The sequence below is a fragment of the Ursus arctos genome, chromosome X, assembly GCF_023065955.2.
Source record: "Ursus arctos isolate Adak ecotype North America chromosome X, UrsArc2.0, whole genome shotgun sequence".
Taxonomy (NCBI): Eukaryota; Metazoa; Chordata; class Mammalia; order Carnivora; family Ursidae; genus Ursus; species Ursus arctos.
The window spans coordinates 45,524,371-45,538,142 of record NC_079873.1 but is presented as its reverse complement, the minus strand read 5'-3'; the positions used below and the strand labels follow the sequence as shown (position 1 = coordinate 45,538,142).

At 44.1% G+C, this 13,772-nt stretch overlaps 1 protein-coding gene across 6 annotated transcripts in view; it reads right to left on the bottom strand.

Moving 5' to 3' along the window:
- GNL3L (G protein nucleolar 3 like) overlaps window positions 1–11,151 on the bottom strand; it is a 28,016-nt gene extending 16,865 nt beyond the window's left edge. For 2 of the 6 annotated variants that reach the window (XR_003313289.4, XM_026488674.4), the window contains exons 1-5: window positions 11,021–11,151; window positions 8,774–8,839; window positions 2,627–2,667; window positions 1,593–1,700; window positions 718–834 (exon numbers count right to left, since the gene is read on the bottom strand). Coding sequence is in view for 5 of the 6 variants with exons in the window: in XM_026488674.4 (XP_026344459.2) it covers window positions 718–834; window positions 1,593–1,700; window positions 2,627–2,667; window positions 8,774–8,792 (285 nt within the window). In the remaining variant the exon portion in view is untranslated. Of the gene's footprint in view, window positions 1–717; window positions 835–1,592; window positions 1,701–2,626; window positions 2,668–3,862; window positions 3,889–8,773; window positions 8,955–10,964 lie in introns of those variants that run through there. The other 4 variants (XM_057311976.1, XM_048213500.2, XM_057311979.1 and 1 more) reach the window with 4 other exon arrangements.
- Window positions 11,152–13,772: the final 2,621 nt, after the last annotated feature.

Below are 13,772 nucleotides of genomic sequence, written 5' to 3'. Positions count from 1 at the left end.
GCTCTGGAAACCATGACAGGCTGGGGGAGCCATGGGGGTCCCAACACACGAAGAGTAACTTTGACCAGCCAATAAAGCTGGGAACTGGAAGAATGGATAGAACCACATGACACATGTGTGTGCCTATGTTTAAGTATGTGTTCAAGCACCAGCTAGGGATCTGAGTGTGCACCTGTGTGTGTTAAGGAAGGAATGTGAGAGGGAGGTATAAGTGAGAAAAAAAACCAATGTGGGAACATGGGATGGGGGAGGCAAAATACACACTTTATGTTAGAAAAGGAACTCTGAGCTGGAAAGTGAATATTCTGTGAAATGAGAATATATGCTGGAAGGGCAATAAGAAGTCCAAGAAGGAAGCTGGCATCCCCCTCACATACCCTCTTCTGTCAACCTTCCCTCACACTTATTCCTTCTCCCCCTGTTCCCTGGTCGTAGGTCCCCCTTCCCCTACTCCCAACCCTGTCTTTGGGGCCCAGGTCAGGAGAGGACCTATCCAGGGTTGTCCAGTCACAGATAAGGCTCAAAATGGCCCTCTGCTTCCCTCTCATACCTCCCTCCCTCCATCCCCACTGTTTCCCATCTTCTCTGCACTGATTTCCTAAGTCCCCCTGCAACAATCTCACATCCTTGCTCTTTCCCTTTCACAGAACGATGGCAATAGATGCTTCTGAGCAAACCCAAATGAGTCTGAACCAGAAGCAAAAGCTGTTCTCTCACCTTATGTTCAAATTCCTCCTGGCGTTGCAGGACATCCTGACAGTAGCTCTCAATGGTCCTGCGTCTGTGTCTCTCTTGCTCCCGGGCAGCCTGCTGCTTCTCCCTCATCTCCTCAACCTAACAAGGGAACACACAGCAGGACTATAGCTGACTAGGTCTGTAACCTAAGGGAGGGATGGGAGACTTACAGTAACAGGGAGCGGGTGACAGGGAAGAAACAATGTTGACATGGCAGAGGTAGGAGGAGCAGGGATACAGGGAGAGAGCAAATATAGATAAGGGGTTTGAGAGAAAGGAAACAAGAGATGAAGGAAGAGAAAGTGTGGCAGAGAACAATAAAAAGAGGGCATGTGAAGCTGAGAGAGAATATGTTCTACGCAAAGGAAATCAATTAAGACAAGAGGGAGAAAGAGGACAAGGTCCTGGGATGCTCCATCATCTAAACAGCAGGAAAAGAAAGGAACAGCAAAAGAGACTGGGAAAGAGCAAGGAAGACATCCAGGAGAGTGAAATGACAAGAGAGTCAAAGCGAGAGTGCTTCAAAGAAAGCACGGTCTCAAATCCTGCCAATTCGGATGAGACGATGGAAGGAGAGTATCCATGAGTGTGATGTCACAGAAGGCACTAGTGAGGCTGACAGGAGTGGTTTGAGTGGAGCAGTGGGAACACAGCAGGGCAGCAATGGACTGGGAGGTGAGGGGGAGATAAGCAAACAGAGACATTAATTCAAGTATCAAAGTGACCACCTTCTCTTCTCTCTTCAGCAAACTGCCTCAACAATCCTAACAACTCTGGTCTTTGCCCTTCCAGTCACCACTTCTGTGGACCTGGCAGTCAGGCCAGGCCCTCTCCCTCCCCCAAGGTCAAGGGCTTACCCTCTTCTTCTTTAATTCAGCTTCCCGACTGGCATGATCATTGGAGTGAACAAACTGGGGAGCAGAGGCCACTTTGGAAGCTGCTTTCTTTCCATTCTGCTTTGCAGGCTGGTCACCACACAAAAGGAAACAAACAGCTAATGAACCCATGGAAATCACCCTTCCTGGAGGGTTAAAGCTGCTCAAAAGTGTAGTTGTAGGGAAAAGAGAGGAACAAGCAAAAAGAAGGGCTCTGCCCTTAGAGGTCTACCCATCTGGCTAGAGAAGAGACCCTCCTTCTCCTAGGCAGGGACTGACTGAAGAACCCCAGGAGAGGTGGGGGAAATGGAAAAGTTTCCCAAGTAAAGGCCAAGGGAAATGCTAAAGCAGTTCTCAAAGTATGGTTCTTGGACCAGAGCAGCACCATCACCTGGGAACTGGTTAGAAATAGAAATTACAGGATACCACAACAGACCTACTGAATCAGAAGCTCAAGGGTGAGGCCCAGCAATCTGTGTACTAACCAGCCCTCCGGGTAATTACCCAGAATTACCCGGAGGGCTGGTTAAAGTTTGAGAACCTTAACCATGTTAAAATTTGAGGATCACTGCTCTGGCCTGTCTTACCTATCTCCATCTTTCCTAGCAGGACCAGGAGCTGGAGCCAAAGATTGTTTTGGCCTCCCTCCTCATCTAGAGCAATAGGGACTTGGGAATCAGACAGACTCAAGTCCCAGCCATGCTACCTTGAACCTAGGAACTTTCTCACTGAGGCTCAGTTTCTTCATCTTAAAAATGGGATGATCCCTATACCAAGGTAATTCAAGCACAAAGCACCACATGGATTGTGGTGGAAACTTAATAAATGCTGCTGATTCTCTACTGCAGCCAACCAGGGAGGAAGCGAAAGCCAGATCCCTTGATTCCAATTTGCTGCTCTGTCTGGAACGACATAACATCTACTGGGGTTTGTAAACCTCTTCTAGAGCAAGGAACCTGTTCCTGACCTTACCCCCAACAATGGGTATACCTTACCTGAGGGTCAAGCCAACTTACCTTCTTGCAGCCTTTGGAACCTTTACCTGGTTTTTTATTTTCTACCAAAAAAAAAAAAAAAGCCATTATCCACCTACCCAACATCTGTTTATACCTTAACCAAAGGCCACACTGAGAACCTAAGGAGGACTGAGATACCATGTCTGCTCAGGCCCAGGACAACAAAGACATGGAGATGACCTCAATAGGGTCAGAGGAAGTACTGGATAAAACGTTTGAGGCATTATTTCAACGCAGACTGAAACAACGCTTATGGGAATCCTGTAAAGAGAGTTACCTGAGTGCGTGCTTTTAACTCCTCTGTCTTCCCTAACTTCTGGCTGGGGGCAACTCAACAATTGCCACACCAAGCTCAAGTTGAGAGCTGATGGCATGGGAAGGTGATCTGAGGAGTCCCGGGTAGCTAAGCCTGGGCAGATGCCCTGAGCACACGGGGAGAGAACTGCTCCTTCCTGCTGACCCTGCTCAGGCCATTACTTCCAAAGGGACTTGCCTTATTTAGCCGAACTGTGGCCTCCTTTGGATACAAGGAGGAGAGAGCTCATCTTCAATCACATCTAAACAAAGCCCAAGAACTCAAGAGGCCTCACCCTCTTCATGAGAAGTCCCATCTGTCATACCCTTCACAGCTGGCCTCTTGGGGAAGAATGGCTGCCTTAATTCATACCACAGGCAAGGGGGCTAAAGGAATTCCTAGAGGGGGAGGTTCTGGAAGGTCAGGATATATACAAACAAATATAGGAGCAGCTTGGAATTACCAGAGAACAGGCTCCCCAATCACATAAGGTGGTTCACACCGAAGCAGAGTTAATATAGGGAACAGAATTTAAATACTAATGCAAATACTTTAAGGAGATTCAAGAAGATACCTCAAAGGAACTGTGTGAGAAAAAAAATTCCCAAAACTTGATATTGAATAAAAATTCAATAGGTGTAGTGAAAAACGACACAGATGGCATTAACTAACCAAACTAATAAGCTGGAAGATCAAGAGAAGAGCTTGCTTAAAACAAAAATCTAAAGAAATGGAAATTATGAGTAAAAATATAAAGTGGAGAACAGGCCCAGAAGAGCTGATATCTAAATAACAGGAGTTCCTGAAAGAGAAAAGGGTACAAATGGAGAAGCAATTATTTTTTAAAATAACAGATGAAAATTCCTTAAACTGAAAACAGACTTGAGGTTTCAGATTAGAAAGGCTCACAGAACACCAAGATTAACAAAAAAAAGACATACCATAAGCATACCCTGATGAAAATTCTTAACTCTAAGGATAAAAAGAAAATCTTATAAACTTCGAAGCAGGAGTTTCCAACAAAGGCAAGAGTAGCAGACAGCCTTCTCAAATCAACTCTTAACATTTAAGACAGAATAACCATTACAAAGTTCTTTTTTAAAAAGATTTATTTATTTATTTGAGAGAGTGATGGAGTGAGCATGAGCAGGAGGGGCAGAGGAAGAAGGAGAGAGGATTTGAAACAGACTCCACACTGAACGCGGAGCCAGACGCAGGGCTCAATCTCACAACACTGAGATCATGACCTGAGCCGAAACCAAGAGCCTAATGCTTAACCGACTGCACCACCCAGGCGCCCCGTACCATTACAAAGTTCTGAAACAAGGAACTGTGTACCAAGCTAAATTCCTATACTTAACCAACAGATCACTTTTACACAAAGGTAAAAGGCATTTTCAGATGCGCAAAGATTAGCATCTGTGTTCTGGTAAAACTACAGTTGACCCTTGAACAACTTGAGTTTGAACTCCACAGATTCATTTATACAGATTTTTTTTTGATAGATATGTGTAGTACTGTAAATGTGTTTTCTCTTCCTTACGATTTTAATAACATTGTCTTTCCTCTAGCTTCCTTTATTGGAAAAATACGGTACATAGCACATCTAACAAAATATGTGTTAAGAGACTGTTTATGTTACTGGTAAGGCTTCCAGTCAGTGGTAGGCTATTAGTAGTCAAGTTTTTGGAGAATCAAAAAAGTTGTATGTGGATTCTTGACTACACTGGGGCTCGGGGCCCCTAACCTCCATGTTGTTCAAGGGTCAGTTGTACTTAAGGAAGTACAGCAGCAAAAATAAAAATTAACTCAGAATAAAGATCTCAAGCTAAAGGAAACAAATAATGATGGGCAGGAAATCTATTAAAACTTATCATTAAATTTTTAAAAATTACAATTAAATCTTTAAAAATGCTACTAATGTAGCTAAGAATTGTAATACGTACTTAGAAAAGATTTTTAAAAACCAGGAAGCATATCATAAGGAAATACCTCAGAACCAAAATACCAAATTATTTCAACAGAATCCTGGAATCAAGCAGTAGGGGTTGGAAAAGCAAAATCATGAAAGCATGATCTTACTTCGGAAGGGTAGGATAAAAATAAGTTATGACTTAAAGTGACAGAGACAAGTTTAATTATGTTTGATATAAACACGAATGCAACTACTAAAATAACTTTATAATCACTGGGGGACGCCTAGGTGGCTCAGTCAGTTAAGCGTCTGCCTTCAGCTTGGGTCATGATCCCAGGGTCCTGGGATCGAGTCCTGCACAGGGCTCCTTGATCAGCGGGGAGCCTGCTTCTCCCTTTGCCTGCTACACGCATGCTGTCTCTGACAAATAAATAAATAAATAAAATCTTTTTAAAAAACTTTATAAACACTGGAGGGGGATTTTTTTTTTGAACTTGAAAAGTAAATAAATAAGAGACTAAGAAGAAACAAAAAATTTAAATTAATTGGCAGAAATTAGACCAAACATATTATAAATATGAATGGATCAAATTTCCCTGTAACAGCAACAACAACAAAAAACAGACCTCAATACTCCTTTTCTCCCAAAGTACTCATGTTGCAATGAAAAGAAAGTGAGGTTGGGAATGAACCAGGACTGGCCATTTTACTCAACATTATTTCTATCTGCCTAACTTCCCTGGAAACTGAGGGCCTGTGCCAGAGGCAGGCACACAATAAAAAAAATAATCACTTGGTAAGGAGAAAACCCTCCTTGTACAGCTCCTCAATAACCTCCCCAGATTTAACCATTACCATTGCCATTTGGATCCAAGGTACTGCTGTGAACTCAGGTAGCTGTACAATGATGCACTCCCCCCACCTTCCACTGCAGTCATTCCAGTTAGTCTGATCATTACTTAGTTGCAATTTACCAATCACAGTCTGTGTTTTATGAGCACATGTAAAGTTTTTGTTTAATATTCACCATTTCTCCCACTCATGTAGATGTATATGATTGTTTTTTAACAGGTAATAGTCATATGGTTCCAAAATAAGAAGGTGTATTTTGAGAGGTCTTCCACACTTGTCCCTAGCCACTGTACTCTCCTCACTGCAACAAGAAACCACTTATTAGTGCAAACGCAAATATACGTAATCTTATTTCCCCCATTTTCTCCCATTAAAGATAACATAGTATGTCCTCCTGTTGACAACTTGCTTTTTTCACTTAACAAATCCTGGAGATCTTTCCATCTAATAGTTCTTCCATATAATAGTCTTTCTATATAATCTTACCATACAATACTTCCTCATTCTATTTTAAACTGCCAGGGTTCTTGGGCACATGGGTGGCTCAGTCAGTTTAAGCATCTACCTTCGGCTTGGGTCATGATCCCAGGGACCTGGGGTCTCTGCTCAGCAGGGAGTCTGCTTCTCCCTCTCCCTCAGCCTGCCGCTCCCCTGGCTTGTGCGCTCTCTCTCTAATAAATAAAATCTTTATAAACTGCCAGTGTTCTTTTGTATGCATACACTCTACTTCATTTAACCAGCTAATTATTGTCTTTTTCATCACTATCAATAATTTTATTATCATCTGGTATCTGACATTCTTAAATAGAATATAATTAATTTTGTTCATTTTTCTTGTGTTACTTGAAAAAATGACTATTTGCTTTTGGTTTTCACATAACCAAAGTCTGATTCTTGTTGAAATTTTTTTATGATTATATAAAGTAAGTGTATTGAATTTTTTTTCACCAAGCCCACATAAGCAGGGCCACCATTCACACAGAGTATGGCGTCACTGGGTCGCACAAGTCTTGTCTAGTCTATGTTGTCATTTTCTATGTGGACTACAGTAAGATATAGGCAGGAAGCACAGAACCAGACCTGCCCTAATGCCCTTGCCTTCCCTCTTATATGGGAGTGTCATATATCACATTTGTCTTCTCTCTCTAGGCTGTAAGCATAGTGGGAGGAGGAGGAGGAATTGAGTTAGGACTACTGAGACATTCTAGTGCCTGGCACACAGTAAGTACCAAATAGCTATGCCCAGTTATGCTGGGCCCTGGGGACAAAAATATAAACCAGATGTGGGTGAGAAGTTAACAGTGCAGTGGAGGAGACAGACCCAGTCATACAGTGTCAATAGCCCCAATTCCTGGGGGTACAGACCATGGAAACCAAGGGAGAAGCTTAATGGGAGAGATTCCTAGAGGAAATGATGTGTAAGTTCAAATCTGAAAAATGAGGAAGAATCATCCAGTTGAAGAATGAGGGAGAAAGGAAGAAAAGCATCCCGAAGCAGAAAGAACAGCAATTTGTCCCCACTGTCTGGCATTTACTGCTATTCATCTCAGATCGTCATTTAACTTTGCTGAGTCTGTTTCCTCAACTGTAAAATGGTAATGGGGGATAAGGGGAACACCACCTCCAAGGAAGTTGGGAAGACAACAATGATACCATACGTAGAAGACAGACTAAATGATCTTGTCCATACTGAGCAATATTTTGAGAGTTTTTAAAATTATTTTAGTATAGTTGACACAATGTTACAGTAGTTTCTGGTGTACAACAGTGATTCCACAAGACAAGTTTAAGTCTATGCATTATGCTCTGCTCACAAGTGTAGCCATCATCTGTCACCATACAATGCTACTACAACACCATTGACTCTACTCCCTATAGTGTACCTTTTAATCCCAAGACTTATTCATTCCATAACTGAAAGACTGTATCTCTCACTCCCCTTCACTCATTTTGCCCCATCCCCCCCATGCTATACTGAGCGATTTTTAAAAATAGAACTACCCGGGTTCCTGGGTGGCTCAGTTGGTTAAGTGTCTGCCTTTGGCTCAGGTTGTGATCCCAGGATCCTGGGATCGAGTCCCACATCAGGCTCCTTGCTCAGCTAGGAGCCTGCTTCTCCCTCTCCCTCTGCCTCTCCCCCTGCTTGCTCTTTCTCTCTGTCAAATAAATAAATAAAATCTTTTAAAAAAATAGAACTAACCTATGATCCAGTGATCACACTACTGGGTATTTACCCAAAAAATACAAAAACACTAATTCAAAGGGATGCATTTACCCCAATGTTTATAGCAGCATTATCTACAATAACCAAATTATGGAAACAGCCCAAGCTCTAGCTGTACCATGAGACACCTCCCCCACCTCCCCCATTGACTGATGGATGGATAAAGAAGATGTGGTGTATATATACAACAGAATATTACTCAACCATAAAAAAATGAAATCTTGCCATTTGCAATGACATGGATAGAGCTAGAGAGTATAATGCTAAGCAAAATAAGTCAGAGAAAGATAAATACCATATGATTTCACTCATATGTGGAATTTAAGAAACAAATGAGCAAAGTTAAAAGAGAGAGAGAGACAAACCAGGAAACAGACTCTTAACTATAGAGAACAAACTGATGGTTACCAGAGGGGAGGTGGGTGGGGGGAATGGGGGAAATAGGTGATGGGGATTAAGGAATGCACTTGTAATGAGCATTGGGTGATATATGAAGTGTTGAATCACTATATTATACACCTGAAACTAATATAACTTTGTATGTTAACTACACTGGAATTAAAATTTTAAAAAAAGAAATAATTTTTAAAAAGTTGCCATGAGGGGCGCCTGGGTGGCACAGCCTCTGCCTTTGGCTCAGGGTGTGATCCCAGCATTCTGGGATCGAGCCCCACATCAGGCTCCTCTGCTAGGAGCCTGCTTCTTCCTCTCCCACTCCCCCTGCTTGTGCTCCCTCTCTCACTGGCTGTCTCTCTCTCTGTCAAATAAATAAATAAAATCTTTAAAAAAAAAAGTTGCCATGAAATACTACAAATATTCATTAAAGCTTAGCATTGGGAGGGGGTGGTAAAAGAAACTCACTGTGTCTATGTTTCATCATGATGACTAGCTTGAAAGCAGGAAAGTTCAAATCTGCAGGCTTTCTTCCTGTCAGAATGGAAGAACCAATGTGAAGACAGAGGGGGGAACCACAATGCCACAAGCTCCCTTCCAAGTCCCCTATAGGCAAAATGAAATGTGAAAAGAACTTGATAAGGAAGCCCTAACAATTGGAGGAAGTAGAAGAGGCTATAATGGAGTTGGGGCCTGGTGTAGCTGTCTACACAGGGAAAGCAACATCACACTACCCAAAAGGAAGCTAAGTCTAATCCTCTCTTCCTCGGTGGAGTCAATGCCTCAATCTACCAGCTGAAGTCCTTGGTCCTCAATCCTCCACCCTGTAGTGTTATACACCCTAAGTACTAAACCTCTCTATGCTGAGGGAACAGGGTATACAAGGATGGCCTGTTTCTACCTATTAATAGATCCTCTTTTCCCAAGTAGGAAGTTCTTTATCTGATCTACCCTGGAAACAGGGGGAAAGACAGGTACCAGGAGTCTACCCCAGGGAAAAGGGACCTCAGAACAACGCTTTTAATCTGTGTTTATTAAACTGAGGCTAGGAGTCAGTGCAAAATCTTGGCAGTGGGGGGTGGGGGAGATGTATGCCTCTGGGTGTGGTTGGGGTCTGTTCCTTGGTGAATGGGGGTAAGGAGATGTCTTCTGTTGCTCTACTCTGGGGTGAAGAGGAACTGGGAAAACCAGCAGAGTGGCTGCGTGCATCTCTGCCACATGGGAGAGAGGTGCAGGTCTGTACATCTCTATGTTGGGGGGGGGGGTCCTGGGTCTCTTTACCCTGGGGAGGGCTGGGGTGAGGGGAAGATGATATGATTGTCTCCAGTACAAGGTGACATCAGTTGACACACTAACAAAGCGGGGGGTGGGGGGTTGCAGTTTTGCATGAATGGGGTCTGCACCTTGCCAGTTGTGGGCTATTCTGGACCCTTCCATGGGAGTGGGATGGGGAACAATCAGTTTATCTTTTATATGGGTTGAAGTCGCCAGTGTGCTAACACTGAACAGAATAGGATCTCTGATTCTCCACATGGGGGTGGGGGGTAGGAACACAGCTATAAATTCAGTGGATCAGCCCTTACACTTTGCAGGGGGGGGGGCGGTTATCCTGGATGGAGAGAAAGACATTTGAGCTCCTCTACCTTGGGTAAGGGGGGAGCCCACATGCACAGAATGTAGGGTGATCAGTGATGTCACTGTCTCTCAACACTGCAGAGAGCGGGAGCTGCACCTCTCTGCTCCCTTGGTGTGGGGGGTGTCTCTCTTTTGCTACATTTGGTGATTCCAAATCTTTGGGGAAGGAGGAGCGGAGGGATGATCTCTGTTTACCTCAAAAGGAGAACAAATCTGAGCCCCTCTACCGCGGGGTTAAGGAAGGTCTGTTTCTCTTTGCTGCGGGACATTTCTGGGTCAGGGCTGTACAAATTCGGTAAACCAGCGCCTCCTTGTGGGGTGGAGCGAGGAGTCACGTCTGATTTTCCACAATGGGGACTCACTCTAGGCAAGGAGAGGAAAATCTGCGTGGTTCTCTATGGGCTAAGGCGGGTGCGAACCACTCGGAAGGGAGGCGATCTAACTTCGCTGCAGTAGCGGGGGCGGGGCTTCCGCAATTAGTTACTCGGGAAGTTACTTTTCCATCTCTGTATATTAAACGTTTCTAAGCTCCTCTGTACCCGCGGTCCGGCCGGGGTAGGCGGGAGTGTATGTCTGCGGAGGAGGTAATATATCAAAGTCTCTGTCCAAAGGGAAGAGTTGAGTCGAGGCCGATCTGTGTGCCTCAGCGCCAGTAAAGATCCGCGCCGCTCAGCCGGAGGGGGGGGGGGGGCACTGGAAGGGCGGTGTGTCCCTATGACCGTGGGATCAATGTCGCCACACGGAGACGCCTGTCTACACTGGAGAAGTGCAGAATGGAACCTCGCTATCCTGAAAGCAAGAGGGCACTCGATGCTTCTTCACAAAAATGGGGTCTGTGACTTTCTAGATGGGGTGGGGCCGTGCTCCTTCACCCAGAAAGAGTGCATTTAGGCACGTGCCCATTTGCAGAGCGATCCCTGTTCCTCGTCTGGGCCCTTCTACCGTGGATGAGAGCCGGTTCTCTACCTCACCATTCCAGAGTGGAGGACACCTCTAGTTTCCACCTCAAATACACGACCCTTACCGCGCGGCTGCCTGGGTGAACGCTCAGGACCAGAAAAGAGGAGAGTCGTCTCTTACCTCCACTTCCGGCGAGGACCAGACAGGAGAGAACTGCACCACGATAGGGTTGGTCTGGAGGCTGCGCTCGCGCCGCTAGGCTCGGGCTTCCGGACCCCAGCCTCGCCGCGCTGGTCCGCCCGCCTTACGCCCCCTGAGGGGCGGGGCTTTGGATTGACGGCTCGCGCCCGCCATCCCTACTCCGCAGGCGCGCTGGTCCCGCCTCCCCGCTGCCCTGTGATGTGAGGAAGAAGCCGAGAGGGGTTAGGCTGGGAGCGGCGGGTTGCCTAGTGTGGCGGTATAACCTACTTGTAAGCCAAGATCTTGTCTGCCGGCCTCTACCTGGGTCCAAATATGCGTGTTCCGGAATCATAGTGACCAAGCAATCACCATGACTGCATCAGACAAGGGTGGGGGTCAGTCCCTTTGTCTAGAAAAGATGGCGACGAGCAGGGTTTGAGAAAATGGCCGCTGGGTCACATGTGTTGCCGAGTGCTACCCACCTAAAAGTGACTTTGTTAGCTGTTCTCAACAACCTTCCTGGCTTGTAAGACTCCAGACAAACCCTGAGGCAGGCACTCCCAGCTCTTTCTAAAGAAGTTCAAATCCATGGTCAGGCCCAGGAGCTAAACAACTTCTCCCACCCATTTGCCCTCTTCCCCTCCTCCTCCCTCCTTCCCTGTGGCCCCAGAGCGGCAAATGAAGAAGGAAATGAATATATACCTCTGAAGTGGAAACAAATTAGGATTTCTTTAGAAACCATCTTGAGGAGCTCCTGACATGCCTGGGGAATGAGGTCTCCCTTTAAAAACAGTAAATATTTGTCTGAAAATGTCTTCTTATTAATAATTTAATTCCAGCCCCTTCTCTACCTAAAACTAAACTTTGCGGTAGGGCCCAGCCCTATTACCCCTATGGTATGTTCGGTCCTCCACTAAAAGAATATCCAAGCAGAAAATGACTCCCTCTGCCTACTCCTACCCCTTACACTACTCACTTCCCCTACATTGATGAAAGGCGTCTAATCTCTCACCTCTCACCATGGAGATACACAAAACTACTCGGGACTCCAAACCAGCCCTAACCACCTTCACCCTTCCCCCTGCATTAGCAAATTCTTCCTATTTCTTTAAAACCTAACTCTTACCACTTCTATGAACTTTCCCAGCTGAGTTAGAAACTCAGAACACCTTTCTGCACTTATCCCTTAATGCTATAATCATTTATGTGGATGCATCTCCACATCAATGGAGATACAGTCTCACCTCCTGAGACTAGGGGCCATATACCTTCAAGACCTCAACAACACCCAGCACCAGACTGGTACAAATCAGGCTTCAGCAAATATATGTGAAATGTGTGAGTTTATAGGCCTGCATCACAAATCAATGGGAAATGGACAGTTTAGTAGATAGCATTGGGAAATTTGGCTCACCATAAGGAGAGAAATAAAACTGGATCCCTTCTTATTTCCATATAAGATGGTGACGAGCATCTTTGTCACCTACAACTGGGGAAAGAGTTTTTCAACAGGTCCCAAATGTGCAAACTATAAGGGAAAAATGCGATAAATCTTTGATAAGAAAGAAAACTGGTGTTACTACTTTGGAAAACAATTAGGAAGTTATGGAGAATAGTTGAAGGTCGGCCCTGGGACCCAGCAACTCTACTGGTAAAGATGTATATAACCTCTGGACTTTAAGTCCTAGAGCAATTCTTATACATATGCACAAGGAGGCATGTGCAAGAATATTCATTGCATAGCTGTTTACAATAGAGAAAAAAAATCTGAACAATCTAAATGTTCAACAAGAGAATGAATACATACAACAGAATACTATACAACAGCGGAAAAAATGAAATTGAGTTGCATATATCAACCCAGACAAATTTCAAAACCACAGTGCTGAGATAAAATATAAATTGTAGAAGGATATATGAAATATGAGACATTTATGTAGATTTTTTTTTTAATTTAAGTAATCTCTACACCCAATGTGGGGCTTGAACTCATATGGCCCCAAGCTAAAGAGTCAGGTGCTCTACTGATTTAGCCAGCCAAGCACCCCTATATAGACTTTTTAAATCTAGAAAACAATGCATGAAGTTATTTATAGATTGTATAAATATATAAACAATATTTTTAAAACAGGGAATTAAATAGAAAATGCAGAATGGTGATTAGTTCTGGGGAAGAAAACAAAGGAACAGAATGAGAGAGAGATACACGGGACTTCAACTGTTTGTCTAATATTTTAGCTGGGTGGTAGGTACACAGGTGTGTGTTATATTATTCTCTATACTTATTTGTATGCCTGAAATATTTCATACTTTTTTTAAGAAAGACTATAAGAATCCATAACAAAATTAATGATGGTTAAATCTAGATCAGTGGTTCTCAGACTTTGGCCAGCGTCAGAGCCAGTGGGAGGGCTTGTCAGAACACTGATTGCTGGGCCCTATGCCCAGAGTTGTGTTTCAGTAAGTCTGGTAGGGACCAGGAATTTGAATTTCTAACAAGTTTCCAAGTGATGATGATGATGGTGATGATGATGATGATGATGATGATGAAGGAGGAGGAGGGGGGAGAGGGGGAGGGGGAGAAGAATCATCTGCAGCTGCTGCTAGTCCATATTTTGAGAACTACTGACAGAGAAAAGGAGATTATCAGTGAATTTTGTTGTCTTCATTATGCTTTTCTATATTTTCCACATAGTCAATGAATATGAATTACTTTACAGAGAGGTTTTTGTTGTTTTAAATTCACCTTAAT